This window comes from Lygodium microphyllum, chromosome 25 (assembly GCF_053477565.2).
Source record: "Lygodium microphyllum isolate KBCC chromosome 25, Lygodium_microphyllum_v1.1.10, whole genome shotgun sequence".
Taxonomy (NCBI): Eukaryota; Viridiplantae; Streptophyta; class Polypodiopsida; order Schizaeales; family Lygodiaceae; genus Lygodium; species Lygodium microphyllum.
Window position 1 is genome coordinate 48,958,604 of NC_141159.1, and position 26,370 is coordinate 48,984,973.

The 26,370-nt window shown below is 41.6% G+C and overlaps 1 protein-coding gene across 1 annotated transcript; it reads right to left on the reverse strand.

Moving 5' to 3' along the window:
- Positions 1–754: 754 nt before the first annotated feature.
- LOC148014203 (uncharacterized) lies at positions 755–3,472 on the reverse strand. Its single transcript, XM_087667193.1, has one exon. The coding sequence runs from the start codon at positions 2,743–2,745 to the stop codon at positions 1,033–1,035; it is 1,713 nt and encodes a 570-aa protein (XP_087523319.1). The 5' UTR covers positions 2,746–3,472; the 3' UTR covers positions 755–1,032.
- Between the last annotated feature and the right edge of the window lie 22,898 nt (positions 3,473–26,370).

Sequence of the window (26,370 nt, forward strand, 5' to 3'; positions counted from 1 at the left end):
CCTAGATCACTCCTTCTTTCAATTCAAACTGTTGTTTTTAGCCTGTTTATAGCAATTGCGACGTGCGCGATTTTGTCAATCGGATTTTCCTATGAAATCCCATAATTGGCTGAAAAAGCAACTAGCTTTTGCATGCCATCTTAATTTAGAAGTTTTTTTAACTTTTTCATATTTTTACAATAAATAATATCAAAAATATGCTAAAATTATCCAAAAATATAGTATTTTTGGATAATCCATGCAACTCACTAGTACTAATGACTCAGATCATATTGACTCTCTTGATCAATAAGAAAGTTGGATGATGATGCATTCCATGCTTTTTCACACTATGTTCGCATAGCATCACGACAGGTGTTGGGTCATAACCCTAGTTACACTTTGACATATACAATCATCTTTTAAAAAGCCTATATCACAAAACACTAATCGTTTTCAAGAGAGAATTGCAACATTTGGAACTTCAATGGGGTAAAATATATCATGATCACATGTGGTAGAAGAGGGGCATGGGATGGGTTTGAGCAAGTTACAACATTTGTAGACCTTAGACTAGACAATTTAAGGACTTGTAGAGCCAAGTAAGGTCATCATTTTGGTGCCACATCCCTTTGAGAAAAGCACACAAAGTGTGCAAATCCAACCTAAAAAGTGACTCTTTGCATGACTATTCTTACTGTAGGTACTATCAAATCCACGTAAAATAACAATTTGAAAAACATTATTAAGAACCAATGTATTGTAAGAATGCTACTTCAATCTTGAAACTCTTATTAAGAACCAACACATGGTAGAATAATTGGGAATGGTTGGGCGTGTGGGTTGTGTACACTGGTTACGTGAGTTCAAAGCTTGGATACATGCTCCAAATGTTGGACTTGAAGGGAGAATGAAGGGCAGCAATGTCATGTGAGGAGGAGGATTGCACATCCAATGGTGGCTGAGGAAGGCGTTGAGGGCAAATAAGCCTAAGGCACTAGGCATGGCGATGTGGCATGATCATGAAAATCAATGGAGTCGAGAGAGGAGGATTCATGTGGGGGTGGAGGAGGAGGAGGGGGTGGGTTTGCACATGTAGTGCTGGTAGACCTTGGACTTGAAGACGGTCTTAGGGGCGATGAAGCCGGGCATGATCATGAACTCGACCTTGGGGGAGGGGCAATATGGGCAGGAGGACTTGGGGGGCAGAGGGGCAGCGACGGACTCGATGTAGGTGGGGTGGAGGTCCATACCACGGCCGACGCGGAGGATCTGCATGGGGGGGAGGGTGGCGTGGGCGAGGCGGTGGAGCAGCCACACCCACTTGGCGGCCCGCAGGAAGGCTTCCATGAAGCGGTCCCGCTCCGACGCGCTACGGTACGCCATCCCCCACCCGAACATGCCCGCCACCTCCTCGCTCTTGTTGGCGCAGAACTGGTGGAACGCCACGTCATACGCCGGGCCCCCCGCCCCCAGCGCCTCCTCCGGGTCCAGCCCCTTCACCCGGAAGTAGTCCTGCAGCCTCGCCCCCGCCCTCGCGTTCTGGTCCAGTATCTGCGTCACCCCCGTGTCGTCGAAGCTGTCGTTTTCGAAGCACCGAAACATCACGCTGTAGATCCGCGCCTCCAGCGCGTAGCTCGCATGCACCTTCCGCAGGAACACCGTGTTCGGCTCCATGTCCATCAGGGTCTTCACCAGGGTGTACCCCGACAGCACCATCTGCTGCATGTACACCCGGCAGAAGGCGTTGATCTCCGTCCGACACCGTAGCAGCGTGGTCTCGAACAGGAGCACGGTTGCCGCCACCACGTCCGGGTCGTCGAACCGCCGGCTCAGCGGCGCCGTGTCTGGGATCGGCAACTCCCGGTAATCCCGAGACGACCCCTTCCCTGAGCCACCCCGAGCACTGCTGGTGCTACCCGATATAACGTGACCCAATGCGGAGATGCCGCCGAGGAAACCCATCCCTAGGCCCTCCCCAGCTGGCCCGCTGGTTGCCCTGACGTGCCCGAATCCAGAGGCGTCAACCCCAGAGGCCAGCAGCAGGCCCGCCCCGGGCCCCTCCCTGGTGCTGCTCCCTGTCCTCGACAGGTCCCCCAGCAGGCTCGCGCTCGCCGACGAGCTCCTCCTTGCGCTGCTGCTGCGCCCCAAGTCGAACGGCGACAGCAGCAGCGCCCCACGCACGCCGCCGTAGTCGAGGCTGCGCCGCTCCAGTAGGTCGTGCTCCTGGCTGGTGAGCGCCTGCTGCTGCTCCATCTGCCACTCCCACATGTCGCGCGTCTCCTCCGTCTCCATCAGCACCTCCTGCTGCATCCGGCTCTGCTGCAGCAGCGCCGCTGCCGCCGTCGCTGTCACCTCCGTCACTGCCCTGCCGTCGAAGCTGACGCTCCCCGTCGACGGCTCCTTGGGTCTGCACAGGCAATTCAATATCCCTGACAGAATCCCACCGCCTCCTCCTCCTGCTCTTCCCTTCCCCCATTCCTTCTCTTTCTCATACAGCATGCCTTGCAGGTCGTGGTTCGCCGCAGCCACCGGCGACTGCCCGCAGCTCCCATGCGGCCCCCCTCCCGTCGGCACTATCGCCTTCCTCCTCCTGCTCGACAGCGACCGATGTACTGTAGTGTACTCAGTCCCGCTTGCGGCACCACTTGTACTGTTGCTGAAGAATGCAGACGTTACCCCATTTCCATCTGCAAAAAGAGGACCTGTATCTTCGTAGGAGGACCTTGCTGCAACTTCCTCAGCTCCCGCGGCCCCTCTCACCATTGATCAATTCAAGTATCCGCTGCTTCCGACTGTGTCAAGTCACCATTAATTTGACCGTGACCTCAATTATGTCGTAACAGCAATTCACCATAGCATCTAGTTCTGATCTTCTGGCTGCATATATTGAGAACAAAGATCATGACCAGTCCTTTCCTTCTCATGAACTGTAAGGAAGGAGCACTGCTTCAGCTTTTCCCTTCTTCAATAGCTGTTCTAGTGAACTACAGTCTACAGAGCTTCAAGTCACCTCAACATATGCTCTGATGTAAAAAGTTCCACTGAAAGTTCAAATGATTGAAGATGATAATACAAAGGCTTTTAATGGGCGCTGCCAATTAACGAGGAAAGCGTAATTGCTCTCTATTAAACTCTCTCAATCTCTCTCTCTCGCTCCGAAAACCATCAATGACCATTAGCTCAAGCCTGTAGATTGCGTGCTTCCTCGAGACTGGACAAGTCAAGACTTTATTATACAAACGATAAGTCAGATTGAGGTCGAAAAAATATAAAAAATAAAGACAAAAATCTCAAGGAATGCTTCTTTTTCCTTTCCTTCACAAATATTGGCAATTTGGCGATAACAAATTTATCACAACTTCTGACAATGGGGGGATAGCCTAGCTATTGAGATATCCGTTTTTGTTGTTTTGCCGAGTATAATTAATCCCTGCAGCATTACTATCTCAATTATGTGTAATTAAGAAGGAAAATATAAATCAATGATTAAATTCTTTTCTAATCGGTCCACACATTTCAGAGCTATAGAAAACGGACAAGTTACACTCTGGCAGTTATCAGTGTGAAAACTTCAATCAGGATTCGGTATATTATTATACTGTATAATAAATAAATAAATCAAACATATGTAACATATATGATATTGGCCGTTCACAAAAGCTGACGAGGAGACAGGGTGACAGGCGGACTCTCTCTGAGAGTCTGAGTACTTCGTGAGTTTTTGTGTGATGGTTATGATTTTTTCCTGATTCCCTTAGCCGGGCGGAACTTGGAAGCATTCTGTGTATCTTGCATCAGTCACCAGTGTTAAATCTCTCTCTCTCTCTCTCTCTCTCTCTCTCTCTCTCTCTCTCTCTCTCTCTCTGTGTCTGAGATTATATGGCTCATGTATCTACATACTTCCTCAGTCAACCAAGGTCTATGTAGTATGATGATACAAACATTGCCAAGCAAGGTTGAAAGCGCAGTCTGCAGAACCTTTGTTACGATGCCTAGTGATGAAATTGATTCGTCAGCGCTGTCTCGATGCATATGGTCCATGATTTGTTGAAGTCCGGCTGATCGAGTAAATGCAAGAGTGTTTTTACCTCAACGCTAACCAACAAATTTCCGTGTTATTTTTCTTAACGTACCCTTACATGTGTATTGATTTTTTTGGGTAACTAGTGAAACCAAGCAAGCTTACAAATCATATAGCAAGTATTCATCTCTTTGTGCCATGTGTACTTGGTTTAGGCCATCCATCTATATGTATGCTATATCTACTATGTTGAGGTACCAACCAAAGGCTTGTTCAAAAAAGCCAATTTTGGTTAACTTCGTAACTGAGGAAGGTGTCTTGTACTTGGCACAGTAGCACCTAGCTGCATGAAAGGACTTGTTCACGTGCATTGGCAGGCATGTCACCATAGTGAAGCTAGAATGTGCAAAAGCCATTAGGTAGGCTATGCATCTTTGGAGGGTATGAGGCCTCCCCATCTCCATCAATGTCTTCTTCTCCTCCTTTCTACAAATATCCCTTCCTTAGTTCCTTGATGTGAGCCATTACTAGCACTTGTTTCTCCTTTTCATCATGATCTTGAACAATGTCAACTCACCATCTAACACAATGGGTTAGTTGCCTACCTCTTCCTGTATAACATTTGCACCTATGTCTATGCGCACCTTGCTCTTAATTCAACCTTAATACTCCTTTCTCTACCACACTTATAACAACCTAGGCCCTCTTTTGTGCATGCAATATAAAGCTATTGTGCTACTCTCACTCATGTTATGAAACTCTTATACTTTCTCTCACATAAACCCTTATCATCTCTCTTCTCTCACTCAATCACTAGTACATGTGAGGTATCCCATTTTAGAAAGAAAATGCTATACTTGTCTCAAACTAGTCACAATTTACAAACATCATATGGTTGTGCCCATTTCCCTTAGTTCATCTGCTTGTCTAATTTGCATATGGCTCATGGTTTCTACTTTTTGCTTTAGCAAAATATTGCAATACATGTTTTAGAACCTAACAATGTTTTGATGCAACTATTTCAATGTAATCATTGTAGGCCATATCATATTTGGTAGTCACTGTAGCTGCTAATTGAAGATCCTGGATACAACATTGGTGATTCAGGGTACTACAATGGAATTGAACCACCTTCATGATTGCTAAACATGGTATTATAAGTGTGTATTTAAGTATGCATGTACAATTGTATGTAAACACGTGACCTCAAGGAACATTGTAACATTCAGATAAATGTGCAAATAAATACTTTAAAGTTGCATGTGTTTCTATGTATATACATACACTAGCTTTTTAAAACTATGGCTACACTATTTTTGTCTTTGCATTGCTACATAAACTATTATGATTATTAAATTATGTTATTATTGATTGAAAGTGACTTGCAGACTTGTATATCTTATGTGGATTTTTATTTTCTACCAATTTGCCACACGATCATGACTTGTTGCACGTGTGAGCATGTAGCATCGATTGCATTGTGTAAGGTGGATGTCAAGGGGATTAATGTGTTTTGTGTTATTGGCGGGCATATATTTAGATCAAAGAATTAGAGCAAGTCATGGAAATTATGGTTTGCCAAAAGGGAAGCACTAGATAGAGCACATATATTTATTCTTGGAATTTTTGGAATAATGAATTACTTGTGTGATTGGAGCATAGTACATTTTTATTGTATGCTTCTAAAATTGGATGTTGTTATTATTTTGAGCTGCCTCCTTGAGGTCACCATTCAAGAACACTAATTTTGACATCCATATGGTAAACTGGCCACTTTTTATGAGTAGCCATTGCAAGTACTGTGCGAATAGTGGTCGTTTTAGCAATTGGAGTAAATGATACTTAAAAATCAAATCCTTCAAGCTGTGAAAATCCATGTGCAACTAATGTGGCTTTGTACTTTTCTAATCTACCATCAGCCTTGTACTTTACGGTCTAGACCCACATGGTGCCAATAATCTTCCTCATTACTGGCCGACGATCCACTAACTCCCAAGTGTCATTTTTCATGATGCTATCATACTTGGCTTGCATAGCTACTCTCCATGCTAGATCAGTAAGTGCTTCTTCCAAGTCTCTTGGCTCCTTTACTTCTCTCATAATCTCAATCATGAAGACCATATTGACTATGTGAGCAAAAGCCTTTCTTTGCTCCTCTATTCTTAGTTACCTCCTTGGTCCATTTTCCTTTTTCCTAGTTTTGGTAGGCATATCATTGATGCAATCATAGAGCTGCTTCACCCATCACGGTAATGGATTTTTTGGTGGCATGATTGCAAGTTGGTGAACTTTGTCTTCATCATTCAAAGATAATGCTTCCTCCTCCTTGAGAGTAGGGATAGCTCTTGGGATAGGTTTATAATGGACTAGTTCTTTGCTAGATGATAAATTGGAAGAACTTATATTCTCCTCCTCCACTATATGTGGTTGCTCCTTGAACACCACATCACGGATCGCTATGATGTCTTTGCCTCTTGGTCATACAATTTGTAAGCCTTTTGCTCATCACTATAATCCAAGAAGATACATTTTGTGCTTTTTGGATTTAACTTGTTTCTCTTATCCTTTGAAATATGTGCATAACATTCACATCGAAAAGTTCTAAAATGTGAGACAGATGGTTTCTTACCAGAATAGCCCTCATGAAGAGTTTTGCCCTTAAAAGCCTTTTTGTAACTCCAATTGAGAATGTAGACTACTGTAGTATTAATAGCTTTTGCCCAAAATTGGTTAGGCAATCCCTTTCCCTTAAGCATGCACCTTGCAATTTCCACAATGTTTCAATTTCAACATTTAACAATGTCATTCTATTAAAGTGTATAAGGCATCATTAATTGACACTTAATCCCTTTGCTCTTCCAAAATTTTTCAACCTCCTTTGAGTTGAACTCACCATCAGCAACTATTCTAAACTTCTTCACACTTTATCTTGTTTCATTCTGAACAAGTTTTAGTCATTATTTAAACTTCCTCTCTTCATATTCATTCTAGGTGATAATTCAATCCTTGCCAAATTAGGTCCCAAAGGGAATGAATGCACTATCCTATAGCATGGGACTCCTTATGCTCTCAATGCGAGTCAATGGTTATAACAATCAAGTGATATGCATCTAAGATTTGTTTTTCTAATACAATGTATATGTAATGCAATGCAAAGGTGAATGCCCTTACGTGCACAAACCTGTAAACTTATAGATCAAATAGCGTGGATTGTACACAAGAAATTCTTTTCATGGCTATAATAAAGCATAAATGCCTTAGTCTAAGGAAAGCATAAAAGGTGGAGGTGTAACATGTGAATCATCTTTTTGCCATTATACAACATTACTTGTTTAACGTCTCAACCTCCCACCATCTAAGAGGGTGAATACTCTTGGCCACTATAGCTTGGGGTGCATACCTTGCTGCAACCACTCATCATTTGATTCTCAACCAACATTGGTAATACCATTTCATACCAAGCCACCTTGGCTATGGCTTCTAGGCATTTTGTGTCTATTTCTTGTATTTTTAGTTTAAAAGCTTGCTGTGAAAATTAGCTTCTTTACATTGGTATTAGAGTATGGACTTTGATCCATGGGAAGAGTCATTTTCTTGGAGAATTTAGTCACAGGGACATGAACTAGTCAAATATTGGAGTACCAAGATTTGGTCATAGGGTTTGGTACAGTTCAAACCGTGACTAGTTAGAGTTCTCTGCAACAAGTCGGGACTAATTTTGAAGGCTTCTTGAAGAAGATCTTAAGGAAGATGGAAGTTCTTGCCCGAAATAGCAAGATGTAGTCAAATGGAGGTCCATTTTGAAGGTTTTTGACTCTAACTGGAGTCCAAGCTGGCATTACAAGGGTTTAATTACTTTTTGGGACCAGCTTCTCTCTCTTCTTTTTCTCAAGCTTTCTTTAAGCTTTCATGGTGGATCTTGACTTTGTTCTTCTCTCAGGCCCTTCATTGGTTCAACTGACCTCCAAGACCTTATTTTTCATGCTTTAAGCTTTCCGTAGAGTAGCCATATGCCTTGATCAAGGGAACTATCATCAGTAGTACAACAGTCTGAATTTGCGCATTTAATTGATCCTCTCTTCCTCCACAAAAATTTTTAGCATGTCGCATTGGCTATGGCTTTTGCAAGCTATGACAATGATTCTCTGAGTCTTCTAACAAGCATACTGAACTATTGTTGAGATATCGAGCTCCACTCGTGATATGCCAGGGTGACCGTTGTACATTTATGTCACCGACTTGTCAGTTCACAGATGCGGTTGGTACACTGCCCATGAATAATAACTAGATGACAGCTATCCTTATCTACTCTAGTTCGTGGCTCAGTTAGTATGCCACCTTAGTTAGTTGAGTTTGGTTTGAGACCCATATATAGGGTTCTTCTATTTCTATGTACTTGAGTTCTTTTAGCTTACACAACTAAGAAGAGGAAAACTGTTTTCAGCCTCCACCTTTGTGTGTATTCCCCCATTGTGCAAGCAAGAAAGCTACAAGTGAGACTCCTTCCTTCTCTCCCACAATCTTGACAACTATATCTCATTCTCTTGAACATTATTGATCTCTCAAACCCTAGCTATGGCAGATTCAAGACAGCAATGATTTTTTTTTAAATTTCTTCAAAGATCAAAGGGCTTTTTCTCTAACAAGTATCCTAGATCTTGTTCAACACTCAAGGGACCGAGATTGAAGCATTCTTGGATGTGAAGCTTCAAAGAATGGTCGCTATGAAGTCAAAACAGGGCAGCAACCTTTAAGAATCCAATTTTTGGATTATTTCCTTCAATTTCATGGGGATTTTGTTGTCTACAACCCCGAGAGGGTTCAATTGAAGGTATTCTTCAAAGATTGGGCTTACATTGAAGAAATTCTTCAAGTTTGAAAGCATTTTCAGCCTCTTGAACATAGCAATGCCTGAAAATTCATAGAATCCATGATTCTAATGAGAATTTACATGCATCAAAGCTCTAATAATATTCTCCAATAAGCTATTGTGGACTTCTATCAAATCATTGACTTCTTTTGATTACATTGGAGCAACCTTATTTATCGGGAGCTGAAGATTACATGGGAGCAATCATATTGGACAAAGCTTTCTTGAAGTTGGTCTTATGATCTAAAAGATTGGTCTATTGATGATGTTTTATGCTGAATATTGATTGAATTGTATTCATTTACCACTTTCCATCAACATTAAAGAGGTAATTCTATTGCTTTCAGCTTAATCTCTCTTTTAATCCAATTGTTGAACCAGTCCATTTGTTCACAAGAGATATTGAGTGGAATAGAACCTCTTAATTCCTATTGAAGGGCATGTAGAATTCAGCCCAGAACTGATTATGATTGCTTGATGACTTTCTTTCCTGCCCATTCAAATGTTGAAGCTCAATTGATTGCATAAATGTTACTCACTGCCTACTTAACTTGGATTTTTGTTGGATGATTGAGCATTGATACTATAGGACTGAAATAATGATGAAAATGGTAAGTGGGAACATTGTAAAAGCAATGAGTCACTACAAAAGGGAAATGTCCTATCCATAGCCCTTTCAATTTATTCATTTCCCAATACCCACTTGCATTTCATTAAAGAATTCAAAGGCTTTTTCAATCAGTGCATAACATCCTTGTTTGATTAGCCATTAGAATGTACTTGCCATGTTGGTTCCCGCGAGGAAAAGTGGATGCCAGGTGAGTCGGGAAGACAAAAGAGAGGTGACCCTCCCTTCCCGATTAAGACCCTGAAGGGGTGCACAACCTGGCTTGAGGTGGAACTTTTCACACCCCTCTTGTCTCATAGCCCATGCAATTCTCAAATTTAGGTGCAGGTACATTCCCCATTATTAGATTTTGGCACTAATATAGTATTGATCAGCAATATTCAGGGTTCCATAAGTGGTTGAAGAACCATTGGAAGAGGTACATGGCATCTCCTATTTTCAGGGTACCTACAGGTGTGTTGGACAAAGTTTTTATAGATAAAACTAAAATAGCATGTATATATCAATCTACAGGTTATTCTTGAGCCCTACAAGTGCCCTCGGGGGGTTCACTATATATATATCCTCTATATAACATGCGTTCATGGCTTACTTATAAATATCCTAATCTGTGAATTTTTCTTGAATAAAACCCAACCCTTTTCTATTCAATCTGTAACCCCTTTATATGACACCCTTCTGTATGTAAAAAATGTATAAAAATGGTGTTTTAAAAACCCCTTATTTTGAACTCACATTATATATACATATATTCACGAGTGACCCCCCTGAGCAAGTGCCCCATAACCCTCTCTTGGTTGTTGCAATGGTTTACAAGGTTTTCCTTCACTCAGGGTGTTCCTACAGGGTCAAACAAGGTACTTACAGGTGGTGGACAGGGTGCATGAATTTCCTATTTAGACATGAATATTCAATCACAGAAAATTCTGTCCTAATCAAAATTAGGAATTTGATATCTCCATTCAAAGAGGGGATCCTAAGCGTCGATTTGAATCAAAAATATTGGTGATCTGACATCGGGAGCTCAAGTTATTGTTGATTTTGACACTAGGTATGTTGAGACAGCACCCAGATCGCATATAGGGGTACAGTGTTTGATGTTGTTCCACCTAAAATATCCAACCCAAGTCCATATCTTTTGAAATATGGTATATCCCCATATAATACTATTCCCATAGAGGTATTAAGAATTGGGATTGGTGCTATATTTTGAAAGAAATAGGGGATTAAGTGACAAACTATCTACTACTACATCGTTGTTTTCCAATGGCTAGGAATAAGAAGAAATATCTTATTACTTAGACATTGAATGATGGTTAGAGACTTCCAAGAGGATCAAAATTACACAAATGAAGCCCATAATGTTGATCAAATAGATGAAGATTTAAGCATTGGGATTGCTTATAGCACACATCAAGGATAACATGACATACATGAAGAGCATGCGTGGAACGATTATCTCCTACTGTCAAAAGAGTTGGGACATGTCAATGAAGGCCTTACTAAGGATTTGAAGACTTTGAATGAAGGTCTAACCCATATAAATCAAGGTTTGTTGTAAGGGATGACACAAGTAAACTAAGGAATCTCTGATTTGTAGCAAAGTAATAAATCCATATTCCAAGAGCTCATCTCAGCCATAAAGGAAATGGAAAGCAAGCCACAAAGAGAAACTCAAACTATTGAAGATTCCCATATAATTCCCTTTGTTGGTAATCTTTCCCATCCAAGCAAAGAGAAGTCTCAGCTAGTAATGCACACTTTTGAAAGGGGAGAACCATCTAGAGTGAGGGGCAACCATCATCCTTCACAAATTCATGGTATTCATACCCCAAGGCCTCAGTTTAGAATCCAAAGGATAATCATAGAATAATCATAGACATGAAGGGGAACAAGACAACACTCGATGGGATAATGATTATCATGGATGTGATCCTTTCTATAATAATTTTTATCATCAGCTCTCAAATGCACAAAAAGGAAATGCAGTCAACAATCAAGTTCATGAAGGTGGAAGGCATGATGAGCAAAGATCAGCTCATGACATCCTAAAGCAAGAGCATGTTTCAAATGGACAACCTTCATCTCATGGTTCTAGGCCACCTAATTTTAGACAAATTTCATGGAATAAAGATTCATGGAGATAACAATCTCATGGGCAGCCATCTTACAATGAAAAAGAATATAAGGAGAAGATCAATATCACTAATTTCAAAGGAGATAATGCTTCACCTTCGGAATGGGAGGAGTGGATCAATAAGCTTGAATTGTACTTCACCCTTTACCCTAAAAGTGAAGAGGCCAAAATTTATTGCACAGGCTCTTCATCTTGAAGGTTACACCCATACTTGGTGGCGTTACATGCAAAAGATTGGGCAAAACTGTGACTCTTGGGAGGAGTTCAAGCAAGCAATGATTGATGTCTTTGTGTCTCCTTTGGAAAAAGAAAGGCTTCAAAGAAGATGGTATGCATGTGCTCAAAGAGGAATGTTCGTTAGAGACTATTCCAACACCTACTTGAATCTTTCCATGTATGTTGAAGATATTTCAGATTTCGCTAAGCTGAATAAATACATTTTTGGTCTTGACCATGTCCTATCATCGAAGGTAGGAGCTCAACAACCAAAAACATTACATGAGGCCATATAATTGGCTGAAAGATACTCCTTGAAGTACAAAAGAGATGTAGGAAATTTCCAGCAAAGAAGTATGGGCAATAATATTTCCAATCAACCTACAAAGTGTGTGCAAGTTTTTAGCCAATCAAGAGACTCTTTTAGGCAAGAAAATAGTATTTAAAGTGGTTTTCGTATATAAAAAGCAATAAATATGCACTTTAATATAAAAGTGAAGATAGACTAAGGCTAAACCTCATGCCCTAGCCCCACCATACACTCACAAACACATTCATAATTTTTATAAATTTTTGGTGCATAAAATCCATTTTTATTTATCTTATTATTTATTAATGGTTTTTCTAATTTTCAGACATGTAGTGCTTACATGAACCAATATACAACTTTATACTTCATAAGAATCTAGGTGAATACCAAAAAAACCATGAAAACATATAAAACTCTCAAATTTTCCAAAGTCTTGCAATTTTTGCATTGTGAGTCTTTTTTATTTTTTTAAGAAAATTATCCAAACAGTAAGAATCAATTGAGAATTCTGAATTTTCAAGCACTAGAAATCATATTTAATCATTTGAAACCATTTTTCAAATTATGTGTAGAAGATTCATCATAAAACGACAAAAACGAGCACTTACACATTTAATTTAATATAAATCTACATGTATTTAAAAGTTAGGAAGTCCCTGACCCTCTTCCATGGTCGTTGATGCATCTCCAACCTTTGATTTACACTCAATAACACTTTAGCATCATCCTGCATCCAAAATCTATCGCTTCAGCCCACCCCTCCCTCACTGAACTTGAGCCATAGGAACAAGGTGCAGAGAGGAGAGAGAAAGAGAAGAGAGAAATACTGAAATAAGAGATTTTGATTCAATGCACCATTTTGTATGGGGTTTGTGGTGATAGGAGCAAAGAAATTCTCTATCTCAATCCCTAGACCATTCCTCTCATCTCCAATAATTGCAAAATCAGGAAATCAATGGATTTGAAGGGGTACAAAAAATTGCACCCCCCTTCACATGAGAAAAAATATTTTTTGTTAAGCCCTTAGCTTATTAAAAGTAAACTTGTTAAATTTTTTCATGTTCACACTTCTCAAAAGTGGTTCCAGCCTAGACAGAGGACCAAACGAGCTCGCTATAATGAATGGACTAGGTGCTTGGCTTCATGGCATATCGAAATCTATTAGCATTGCCTCCATTGTACTCTTTCTGACTCCCAAATCTGATAATTTCTTCATAATGCCAAACCTTGCGAGGATTAAATGGAGAGTCAAATAGACTCCAATTGACGAAATGAGACTTGTGTTGGGTTCATGGAATCAAAATCTATTTAGGAAAACTCTAGCTTGTCAATCTGCGCTCGTCTCATTTTCCATGAGAAATTGCTATTTTACGCATTCTAAAGCCACTTTTGCACTCGTCGAATCCACAAACTGACCTACACATCAACCACCATAAAAAGCATCAAGTTGCCTCAAAGAAGAATATACAACAAAACACAAGAACAACTCTCACCCTATCCCCTAACCAAATCAAGGCATGAATATCCATAAGGGGGGATAGACCGAGTATAACCTGATAGAAATCTAGAGCTAGTCACTAACTAAGTGCTCCAACATAGACATGCTAAAAAGAACTGTCAAAGGAGTTATCCTAAGTGGTGGTCTGACCTACCTACCGAAGACCTAGGACAACCAAACTAAGAACTCCTACTAGGTGAGGACTCCTATAGCCTAGTCTTGCATTTTCAAATATTTATGATTCATTATTTTCTAAAACTTCAGGACTTGATACTCGGGCATGTAAAAAGGAGAGAGCTGAGCATAATGATCCAAGGAGAACATGTTAGAATATCAAGCTTCCATTACTCTTCAGTTAGTCTATCTTTATGTGTGTGACTGACACTAGCTGGATACAGCTGTACACGTGTGTGACATTCAATAAGTCAGTGTAGTTAGTGACATAGTTAGTCTTGGTTAGTCATACCTATGTGTGTAAGTCTCTTTCAATTAGTATAATGGAAGAATAATGGAATAAGAATAACAATGAGCTGAAGCTCATCTTCCGCTCCACTTTGTCTCTCTCCCTCTCTTCCAAGATATCAGAGCTTGAACGCCTGAAGCCTGAAGGCTTGGTAGTGGCCATTTAACATCAAGACATCAGATCTGAAGAAAACGTCATCAAAGGAGACTGTGCCTGCAGCCTGTTTTTTTTTTCAGAAGCTGTATCTTGCTACAAAAATGGTTTTTGGAGAAATGACCCAGAATTCTTGACCGTTTTGACATGGTCTACAACTCTGTAGAAGAAAGTTTTTTCAAATTCCTCACAGATTTTGAGATATTCAGCATAGACCTGTACAAATTGGTTGTTTACTGCAGTAAATAGCAGGTGATTCCAGGGCACTGGTAGCTTTCATCCTAACAATGTATATGCCCTTATTATCATGCAATTGAGCGTGATATTGGAGTGTTAAATACTCAGTTTTGGAGCTTATTTGCAGGCTGGAAATAGTGAACTGGTTGCTGTCCTGAATTTGGAAACAATATACCTATAGGGTTGAAGTATCAGTGATGCTTATTTGCTAGTGACAAATGCTTGGATCATACCACTTGAGTGGTAGATGCTTTTTGGGATATTGTGAGTGCTGAAAGTCTAAAGTTTGGATTGATTTGTTCAGGTTATACTAGGGTATTGACTAGTTATTGTTTGTAGGAAGGATATCTATCATCTTCACTTGACATATATGCAATATATTCTGACCGGGCCACTCCTGCATAGAGTGGCAACTGAATGAGATATTTTGGGGCTGTTTTGAGGTCTGTGGTTGGAGCCAAGCCCTTGATGAATGATGCAATCAAGAGGCAAGTGTTAAAACGAGTCCAGAGGTACATGAGAAGGGAGAAGACAAAAATCAAAGCTGAGAACGAGCTCTCAGTAGAAGCCTCCTTTGACGCCCTAAAAGCACTCTTTACAGAAGTCCCCATGGCAACTCAAGGTCCCCTTCCTAGTCAGATTCGTCCTGGAAATATTGATGACAGGCCAACAAATGTAGTCCCATTGCCAGTTTTTAAGGGAGAGTACAATGACGACCCTGATCTTCATGTAGCAGAATTTATGGTAGCATGTGTAGCCAACAATGCCAAAACCCCTAAGCATTGGTTAGCAATATTCCCCGCCACTTTCAAGGGCACGACGTTTCAATGGTATGAGAGACAAGCAGCAAGAACTTTTGGCACTTGGGACTATCTGAAGTTGGCCTTCCTCACTAAATTCAGGCGTGAAGCTTTTGAAGAGCGGATGCGAGAGGAGTTCATGAACCTAAGTCAGTCCTCTAGAGAAAGAGTAGAAGCTTATGTCTCGCAAATGGAATCCATCCTGAAGAGATGGACTAACCATCATTTGGACAAAGGCATTCAGAAAGGAGTGTTTCTCAGAGGCCTACAACCAGAAGTTTGCAAGTTCATGGAATTGAGAAGACCAGTCAATCTGCAAGCTACAGTAGTGGAAGGTGCAAGATTGTATGATGAAGTTGAAGCAAGGTTGTCAATGACTCCAAGAAGAGGAGTCTTACCTCCTCCTATGCTAGGAATGGTATACCCATCAAATGCAATCCCAGGGATAGTTCCCTACCCCTATCCCCAGATGCAAACAGTGCCGCAGTATAATGCTCCTAATCCACTGTGGTTGCCACAGACGACAGTGCCTCAAATGATGGTTCAACCACAATAACAGTGGCCTCAAATAGTTCCTCCAATGGTGACTCAACAGTGGAACCCTACCAAGTGGAATCAACAATCCCAAGTCTCAACAGAAGCTCTGAATCACAACCAGAACAGAGGACTCTCTGGATCAACCCAACCAGTGTATGCAGTAATTACAGAAGCTTCCCAAAACCTTACTACAAGTACTTCAGGAGGTAAAAATTTGAAGGACTACTTATCCAATTCAGTTGTAAGTATCAAGAAAGAGCTTATGGATGTGATTACAGAGCAGCTACAGATGCTGAAGGTGAATATCGCCAATATATCCACTCCTGCAGGAGCTGGAAGAGATGTGATGCGCTCTAATACATGGTGTGGAAAGTGTCATCAAGCGGGACATTTAGCCACTGAATATACCCGAAAACCAACCATTCTTGGAGCCTTTTGTTCTTACAGTTTGCGAAAGAACCATACAGAGGATATTTGCTCTCTAAAAGAGATGCATGAACGAAGACAGAAGAATGAAAATACAAGATTCAACTTGCTAGAATCTAAAATGACAACACAAGATATTGACCAAAGCCTAGAGAATTTGGTCCTAATTTTAGTCCAAGGAGGTTTCCCTCTCAAAGTTATAGAGGATGGCAGTTTGACGATGGTCAGAGATCAGAGGTGGAATGTTACATGTGTGGAGAAAAGGGTCATATCTCCCTAAATTGTCCAAACCCTAGACGATCTGTGGATTACAAGCCCTTATGTAGTCGATGCAAAGGAGAAGGCCACACTGCAAAGGATTGTCCAAGTCCAACCCCTGTAAAGGCCAATGCCACTGATAGCCAACAGAAGGTACAAGAGCCTGCCTCCAATTTGGTAGAGTTGGAAGTTGCCACTGTCATGTGTGCCAAGAAGAAGGAACCAGTTGTTCAGAATAAAAATAACTCTCCTTCCAAGACTGTGAAGTTTAACCTACCAACAGAGGGACGGAGCAGTACAAAATAGAACAGTGCAGTAGAGCACTGTAGTACCACAGAGAGTTACAGAGACAGTCCCAAAAACAAGGCCAAAGGTCTAGGAGATAGATGATACAAAAGCACCTCCAGAAATAGAGGAAGTGCCGATGGTGCAATTATTAGAAGAAAAAGGAAAGATGAAAATGGGTGTAGCCCCATTTCCCAGCAGGCTGGAGAAGCCTGTGGATCCTATCAAAGATTATGACTTGGTAAAAGACCTAGACACTTTTAAACCAAACTTAACATTTCGGCAATTACTGATGCTATCTCCCAGCTACTTAAAGAAATTCAAAAGCATCTTGACAAGAAGACGTGGACTAAGGATTGCTCCTTCAACAGCGACCAAGACCAATAAGGCCCCAGAGCCTATAAAGGAAGTAGATGTGGCTAACACCTTCCTAGATCCTGGAACCCCAGAGATTATTGTATGGATAGAAGGTGACATATTTGGTGGTCAAACCAAATTCTTATGGGACCTCATACCCTCTGCTGTTGGGAAGACCTTGGCTTTTTGAAGCAAGAGCTAGGATGGACTGGTTCAAAGGAACCCTGACCCTAGGCAGAGGACCTAACAAAGTGGTGTTGAAGTTGTATGGATCACAAAAAGGCAATGGATCCACATCCATTGAAGTCATAACTAAATCCTCCAACAAGGTAATAGATGGTACATTAGGAGACGAAGAGGCTATTAAGCAGATCTTTCCTAAGAAAATAAAGGCACAGTCCCTAACAGTGGGCACTGTAAGCCAACTACCAAGGGAAAAAAAGTCATTGTCCATGGGAGAATATCTCCTGCCTCAAATCGAATTGACTTCTGAAATCACCTCTGACAGTGAAATAGAAGCATGGATGTACTATTCTCCCTGTTACATGACAACTGCCGCAGAGGCAGAACAGAGACATCAAATACAGAGCAGTAACAGATACAGAGATAGTCACAGAAGCATTAACAAAGATAGTCATAGAGACACTCACAGATACATAGACAGAGCATGGATGTATTGTTCTCCCTGTTACATGACAGCCGCAGAGGCAGAACAGAGACAACAAATACAGAGCAGTAACAGATACAGAGATAGTCACAGAAGCATTAACAAAGATAGTCATAGAGACACTCACAGATACATAGACAGAGCAGATGCGGAACAGAGACAGAGCAGAAATAGTGACTGTAACAGAAGCAGAAGCAGATGCAGAGGTAGAAGATATGTTCTTCTCTACAGAGCCTCTATAGAAGCAAAGACAGAGCCTCCAAAGGAAGAGAATGAAAATGATGAGGAAGAAAATGAAGCAGGTTATGAAAGTGCAGATGAAGAATTTCATCTGATAGTGGATGATCTTGTTGATGTCCCTACAGAGACCTCAGAGGCCAAAGATCTCAAGATGTTGGATGGAATGACCATGGTTCCATTTGGGTTGGACAATGGACCACAAAGTATGCAGAATATGTGTAAGCAATGGATTAAAGGCATAAAAATTAAGTTCACCAGTGGCTCCTGTCGCCCTGATCGTTCAGTCCAAAGAAAAGGTGATGATGATGCCCCTTGTCAACAGAAGCCAAAGCCCTCAGAGCCAAGGCCCCTAGAAGGTCTGTGCTATGTGACATTCTTGGATGCATCCTCTGAAGATGAATACCTAAGTCCAGAAGAAATTACAACTCACACAGAAGCAAACAAAGATCTGATACCCTTCCAGCAACCTCACCAGATGAATGAGTCATCTGTTTAGAAGGAGGACACTAGTTCTAGTGGAACATTAGATGAGGATACTACTCCCTTGAAAGAGTCAGACCTTTATCCACAAGCAATCCGTGGGACATTCATCCGTGAAATGGAAGGTGAAAGACAAGTGACATTCCTGGATACTGACGGTACTGAACGTCACCTAAAAGTGGGTCTCAATCTTCCAGAAGAAGAACTAGTGGTCCTGCGAGACTTATTAAAGGAGAAGTTAGACATGTTTGCTTGGTCATACAAAGACCTAAAGGGGATTGATCCCACAGTATACCAACATCACATTGACCAAGAGTTTGATGCCAAACCTATAAGGCAAAGACAAAGATGTATGAATCCTAATTATTCTGCTCTGGTGAAGGCTGAATTATTGAACTTCTTGAAGCAGAGTTCATTTATTCCGTGGCTAACAGTGAATGGGTTTCGCCCATTGTGGTAGTACCCAAGAAGAACGGGAAACTTTGAATATGTGTGGAATTTTGGAAGCTCAATTTGAAGACAAAGAATGATCATTTTCCTATCCCTTTTACCGACCAACTGTTAGACATAGTGGGAAGCCATGAGTTGTATTCCCTCTTGGATGGATTCAACGGATATAACCAAGTCCAAATCGCAAAAGAGGACCAATCCAAAACAACCTTCACCACAAAATGGGGGACCTATGCCTATAGAGTGATGCATTTGGGCTCTGTAATGCTCCTGCGTAATGATGGCTACTTTGCAGAATCATTTGTATGATTTCATTGAGGTGTATCTTGATGACTTTTGTGTCTATAGTTTAATCCGTGAGCACTGGGAACACCTAGAGCAATGTTTTGACAGATGTCGAGAGTATGGGATTTCTCTCAACCCCAACAAATGTGTCTTTGGCGTCTAATCAAGAGTTCTTTTGGGCCATATTGTCTCTGCACAAGGGATTGCAACAGACTGGGCAAAGATTGAGAAGATTGCTGCCTTGACAGCACCAACAAGCCTCAAGCAATTGAGAGGATTTCTTGGCCATGTGGGCTACTAAAAAATATTTATTGCACATTTTGCAACCAAGGTAGCCCCTCTACACAAGATCCTAAGAAAAGATGCGGATTTCATTTGGATTGATGACTGTGAAGAAGCCTTTAATACCCTAAAACAGTGCCTTATCCAAGCACCTATTTTACAACCTCCTGATTGGATGAAGGAGTTCCATGTGTACACAGATGCTTCAGTCGAAGGTCTAGGTGCTGTCCTATGTCAAAAGGGCCCCTCTAAATTAGATCAACAGATATATTATGTAAGCCGAAAGGTCACTGATAGGGAACAGAACTACACAGTGATAGAGCTTGAGTGCTTGGCAATGGTGTTTGCACTGGAGAAGTTTCGACACTATCTACCGTCAACGCATTTCAAGTTCTACATGGATCATGAAGCCTTGTCCTTCCTGATGAACAAAGTAGATGTTAAAGGACAACTGATGAGATGGTTGCTCCTATTCCATGAGTTTGATTTTGAAATGGTCATTAAGCCTGGCCATTCCCATGTTCTAGCTGATCATCTATCACGGATCCCTCAAATAGAAGCAGAGGAACAGGATGATCCCGACCTTCCTGATGCTTCTTTGTTTCTAGTTGAAACAATTACTCCCTGGTATGGAAACATAGCCAATCTCCTGGCAACTCAACAGTATCCTCCCGGCATCTCAAGTCGTGAGAAAAAGAAGCTTCTGTTAGAATCAGCCCCCTACACCTTGCTAGGCGGTGCATTGTACAAGAGAGGCGAAGATGAAGTATTGCGAAAATGTGTTGCAGGGGATGAAATCGGCATAGTATTGAAAGCATGCCATGACGAACCATGTGGTGGACACTTCGCAGGAGAAGCGACAGCCAGGAAGGCTCTGTTAGTAGGATATTGGTGGTGGCCGACCCTCCACAAGTATACATATGACTATTGTAAGAGATGTGATGCTTGTCAACGAATGGGGAAACCCACCAAAATAAGTGCCATGCCACTGCAACCTATTCTTTCCCTAAAGCTGTTCGCGAAGTGGGGGATTGATTTTGTGGGTCCCATTGATCCACCTACTAGATGGAAGCAGAACAGATACATCTTAGTATGTACGGATTATGTCACAAAGTGGTGTGAAGCTAAAGCTCTCAAAAGGGGACGATGGTAACAGCATAGCCTTGTTCATGTACGAGAATATTATCACCCATTTTGGTAGTCCCCTCGAGCTAGTAAGTGACTAAGGTACTCATTTCCTTTAAAAAATTCATGGAGGAGATGACGAAACTGTATAAGATCCCCATTCACAAGTCCACTCCCTAATACCCCAGAGCCAATGGCCAAGTTGAAGTCACCAATTGCATCCTTTGCTCAATTCTGACAAAACGATTGCTGCCCATCGTCACGACTGGGACGATTGACTTACAGAGGCCCTCTGAGTATACAGAACCTCTCATAAGGCAGCTACAGGACAAACCCCTTTCAATTAGTGTATGGTACAGAAGCCGTCTTTCCTGTTGAGCTGGAATTGCCCTCTTTGCAAGTGGCAGTTAAAGAACGCTTGGGAGATGATGAGTCACTACAACGCCGTCTCCTGCACTTGGAATGCTTGGTTGAGATACGGCGGATGGCCCTACAGTACATGGAAACCACTCAGGCATGACACAAGGCCTATCATGACAGTTTCATCAAGCACAAGGAGTTCAAAGAAGGTGATCTTGTCTTGGCCTCTGATTTGAGGTTCGGCAAGTTTCCTGGCAAGCTCCAACAACGGTGCATGGGCCCATACAAGGTACTTTCTATCAATCCTAACGGCTCTATTCAGGTGTAGACTGTTGATGCCTCTGATGATGCCTTCCTGATCAATGGCTATCGTCTGAAAAAGTACTTCCGGGATCTTGACAATCACAGTTGACCTACCCTCCCCCTTTTGGGCATCGCACTGTCCTTCTCTTCATGCTTCTAATAGCCCTTATAATCTTCCTCATGAGGCGGTCTCGTTCTGCTAACCCCTCGTAGATACATCTCCACCTGACCTTTTTCTCTTCTTATCTGATCCAACACAACGGTGGCGAGGTTGGTCCTGACACATGGTATTTCTACCATTCTCTTTCTTCATGGAAAAAAAAGAAAAAGAAAAAGAAAAAGAACAAAACAAACAAAACTATTATGGGAGAAAAGAAAGAAATTCTTTGTCATAACAGGCCTCATTCCAAGAAAAGGTGGAAACACCCTTGGGCAAGAAGCTGACTGTGGAAAAGGTGGTAACATCCCGCAGTTTAGGATAGCTGATTCATCAGCAAATCCTTTTCAGCAAGTAATTTGAAGCCACCTCCCTTGGTGCGCTGTCTCTGCAATATCAGTCTGTGTGTCCTTCCTAACAGACGACTTTTCTTAAAAATCATTGAAGTATGAGATTTGTATGGTACCTCCCTGGGTATACCTCGTCTTCAAGATCCTAATGACAACAGCCGACATGATCTTCATCACCAACCCCTTAAGTGATGTGAGCTTTCATCCTAATAGGATGGGGACGTGAGTATAGGCTGCTCTCTATATCTATCACAGAGCGTGAGACAGAGGGTGGGGTGAGTGACTAGTCTTTCCCTTCAAATCACATGAGAGGAGAGGTGTGTGAACAGAGTGTTGCACGCACAGGTTGGGCCTCTCAATGCACAACGCACGATCGGTTCCTTTGCACTACACCATAAGGCTCCTTGGCCTTCCTTCTTGCACTATATGCCGGCATAGGGCGGGATGCACAGTTGCACCATCAATTGCACACAAGGCATACAACCTCTGCACAAGTGACAGTGCGGATTACATCAATGGGTTTCAAGAATGGGCTGCCCTCTGTATCTTTCAACAGAGCGTGGGACAGAGGGTGGGCTGAGTGTGACTGGTGTTTCTTCAATCAATTATCAAGTGGTGAGGATTGAGGGACATTATGACCATTAGAGTCAGGTATGTTTCTGTTTCCCTACGCACCCACGGGATGGGTCTCTACCATCAACACCAGGACACGTCACTTTGTTCTGTACACTGCACTGTAAGGCTCCCTGGCCTTCCTACTTGCACCTATGCTAGACAGTGTTGGATGCAATGATGCACCATTAATTGTGCACCTTGGCATACTCTTTCTACACCATTCCTTTGTCGATTCCTAAACCACGGGTGTGAGCTCTGGGTTTCATCATTATTACCTCGAGTGATGTTAGTAATGGGGCGAGTGACTGTTCTTTCATTCCATTTGAGTACTCGTGAGTTGAGTGCAATATCCCTCGTCATCGACGAATTTCTTGTGATTCTTTCTACCAGCTACCTCGCTGGGTGCTGCCCATGGTCCCTGCCACGAAGGACGTGTGCTGTGAAGACACCTTGTTACCTCCTGCAGCCGACAATGATACAAGACGCAACCTCAATAGTCGACATTCCTCCTCGGCAATATGGGCCAAGTTCTTCTAACCCTACACCTTCTATTTCTCAGTGACAGTCATGTCTTAAGTATGGGGATGTTTGTGATTGGTCTGAAGTGTGTTCTTGGGTCCTTGATGTTTGGTTTACCCTTCGTGTTAAGGTTTTAAGTGTGGGGACGCGTCCCTGTGCATCTATGTTACATACCTCCATGCATATACCCTGCTATGATCATGCATCTACGCCATGACTTCATTTTACCATTATGGGGTCCCTTTCCCACTCCTCTGTTCTATTTCACCCTGTCCTCGGGGGTGTTCCTTGACCGTTTGCATTTATTCTTTGTTTTGTGATTTTTCCATGTGAACGCATCCTACGTCAATTGAGACTCACATCCAACCTTATAGCCCTATTTGTCCCTTTGAACTTCCCGTTTTTCCTTTTTACCAACCCCTATTCTGACAGACGGTTTTCACGTTATTAATTTTTTAAGCAATTCTCATAAATTGAACGGTTTTTCATGTGAACGTGCCTTTATTGCTTCGGAACCCTGATCTGATGTGCCAGCCCGGTCCTACCCATTCCCCCTGACATTTTTCCTTTTTACTCTGTGTCATTCCAATGCACGGTTGGTCCATATTAATTTTTGCGAATTTTCGAGCCCTTTTCGTGCTTATTTTTCACATTTTTCCATGTGAACCTGCCCTATTTTCATCGGACTTCTAGTTTAATTTGACTGCCCTATCCCCCCAACCTTTCCCCCACTTTTTTCTTTTTCCTCCTTCCTATTTCAACTGCCGAATTTTTAGTAATTAATTTTTTCGAGTGTTTTTGGGTCTGTTTTTGGGGTTTTTTCCATGTGAACCCCTCCTAATTTCCCCCAAACTGAGTTTTAATGTGCCAACCTTGTGAATCCTTTTCTTCAGACATTTTTCCTTTCTATTATCCTCTATTCCAGTGCACGATTCTTCTCGTATTAATTTTCGAGTCCATTTTCGGGTCCTTTTCTGGGGATTTTTCCATGTAACTACATCCTATCTCGCTCGAAATTGTGTTTTGCCATGATGGGGTTGTTGGACACATTGTTTTGCACATTTTTCCTTCTTTCCGCACTTCGTTCCGACGCGCGGATTTTCCGATATTAATACACGTAAGTGTTTTTGGGCTTTTTTTTGCGTTTTTTCCATGTGAACACCCTGATTTCGCCCCGGACCCAGTGTTGCATTTTTTCATCATTTTCCCCTCGTCTCCCGGCACTTTTTTTCTTTTTACGATTTTTCGATCCGACGTACAGTTTGGGTTTTATTAATTTTTCTTCCTTTTTGCCGTGTGACCGTGTTTCTTGTATCGTATGTGAATGCGCCTGTTTTTGGTTTCACGCACCTCAAGACGCCCCCGTGACCTCGGTGCCTCACGCGTTGTTGTGTTCCTTCCCTGTCTGATCCCGCCAATGCAAAATTTTTTTTTACTCCTGTCCCGTGCATGCGCACGGGACGAGGGTACGCTCATTTTTAACACCCATAACCAAAATAAAAAATAAAAAAAACAAAAACCAAACAAAGAAAAACACATACACATCACTAGACAAATTCACCAAGTGAAAAAAAAAAACAAAAACAAAAACAGAAAAGAAAAAACAAACAAACAAAAACAACACACAACACCAACACAAATAAAACTAATCATTTAAAAAAATTATTTTAAAAAAGCAACCACGATCCTACTACACTGAAAAAAAATTAATTAAAAATCCAAAAAACAAAAAAAATAAAACACCAACACAACCACCCAAACATAAAAACTAAAACAAAAGCACAACGGAAAAAAAAAACAAAAAAGAGAGAACAAAACACAATAAAAAAACAATTCCTAATCCTTAAACCAAAAACCCAAAAATGGAAATTCAACAAGAGGGAAAAAAAGGAAAACCCAAACAAAAAACAAAACGGAAAACAAAAAACAAAAAACAAAAAACGGACGTACCCGTCCGTTCCTTCCTTCTCGCGGCGCCCCTGCCCCACGCCTCCTTCTCCTCCGCGTCGGCCTCCTCCATCCGCAGCTTCGTCCTCCCGCGTCGCCCCACCACCTCCTCTGTTGCCTCCTTCTCTTTCCCCTCCACCGCCCGCCTCTTCTCCGACCTCCCCCACCTGCTCCACCTCCTCTTTCAACCACCTCCTCCTCGCTCTCCTCCTCCTCCTCCCACCACCGGCTCCTCCACTTTTGGCCCCCCCTTCCAAATTGACCCCCCACCTAAATTGACCCCCCCACCTATTTTGCGTCCCCCCCCCCCCCCCCCCACATCGTCCCCCCCCAACTTTGGCTACCCTAACCTCCAGTCACCCTAACCCCTAAGTTAGTTACCCTACCCCATAGTTACCCTAACTAACGCCCAGTTACCCCTACCCAAGCCCCCTTTCCAACCCCTTCTCCCCCCCTAGCCCCCCTCCACACCCGTAGCACCCCTCCCCTCTCCTTCCATGTTCCCACACCGTGCGGTCGCTATCGGTGTACGGGTGTGGCTCGCAGGCGTTCACGCGCGAGGACGTACTTCGACTTGTCCGTGCGGTAGTGTGTTGCAGTCAGTTGTTCACACGCAGTCATCCTCCGTTGTTCACACGCAGCTTGGGTACCGCCTTTTAATTTCCAAACCTGAAAAATACATAAGAACACAAAAATACACATAAAATACCTAAAAACTTCAAAAATTCATTAAAATTTATTTAAATTTTTAAAAAAATTCCTTAAATATTTTCAACATTGCTGAAATCATTTGGAATATTTTCTAAAGTGGGCATTCAAGAAAATAAATTACAAAAAATTCAAAACTTCAAAATTCTTTCAAAAATACATGCAAAATGAGCAAAATTCATTAAAAATTAGTAAAAATTTAAAAAATTTCCAAAAATTTTTACAAATCCTCTTGTCCCTTTTGCCAATAATTTCTCAATTAGAAATGCTTTCATAAATGGACAAAGTATTATTTGAAGCCAAAACCCTAAATTTAATACTTCACCTCGTGATAATTCATTTTAAATTACAAAAAGCATTTGAAAAATTATGGATAAATTAAAACACATTGTTGACACTTGTTGGATTAGTGAAATCCCACTCTTACACTTCACAACATATTCATGTGTTCTATAACCCATTTTAATCATTAAATTTAAAAAAAGCACACACACATAACGTACAAAATACAAACACACCTAGAATACAATTTAAATTTTAAAAAAACAATAAATAAATAAAAAATAAAATAAAAATAACACAAAACACTAAGGTACTTTATTTTTTCCAGTCACAGTGATGTTTTTTTTTTAAACTGGATTTCTTGCATTTGGGGACTACTCCGTGCGCCTTTAGTCTTTTGCAGACACACCCCTACTAGGTAT

Excerpts from the sequence above, each read along its gene's own strand:
- LOC148014203 (XM_087667193.1), bottom strand. The coding sequence starts at position 2,745 with ATGGTGAGAGGGGCCGCGGGAGCTGAGGAAGTTGCAGCAAGGTCCTCC.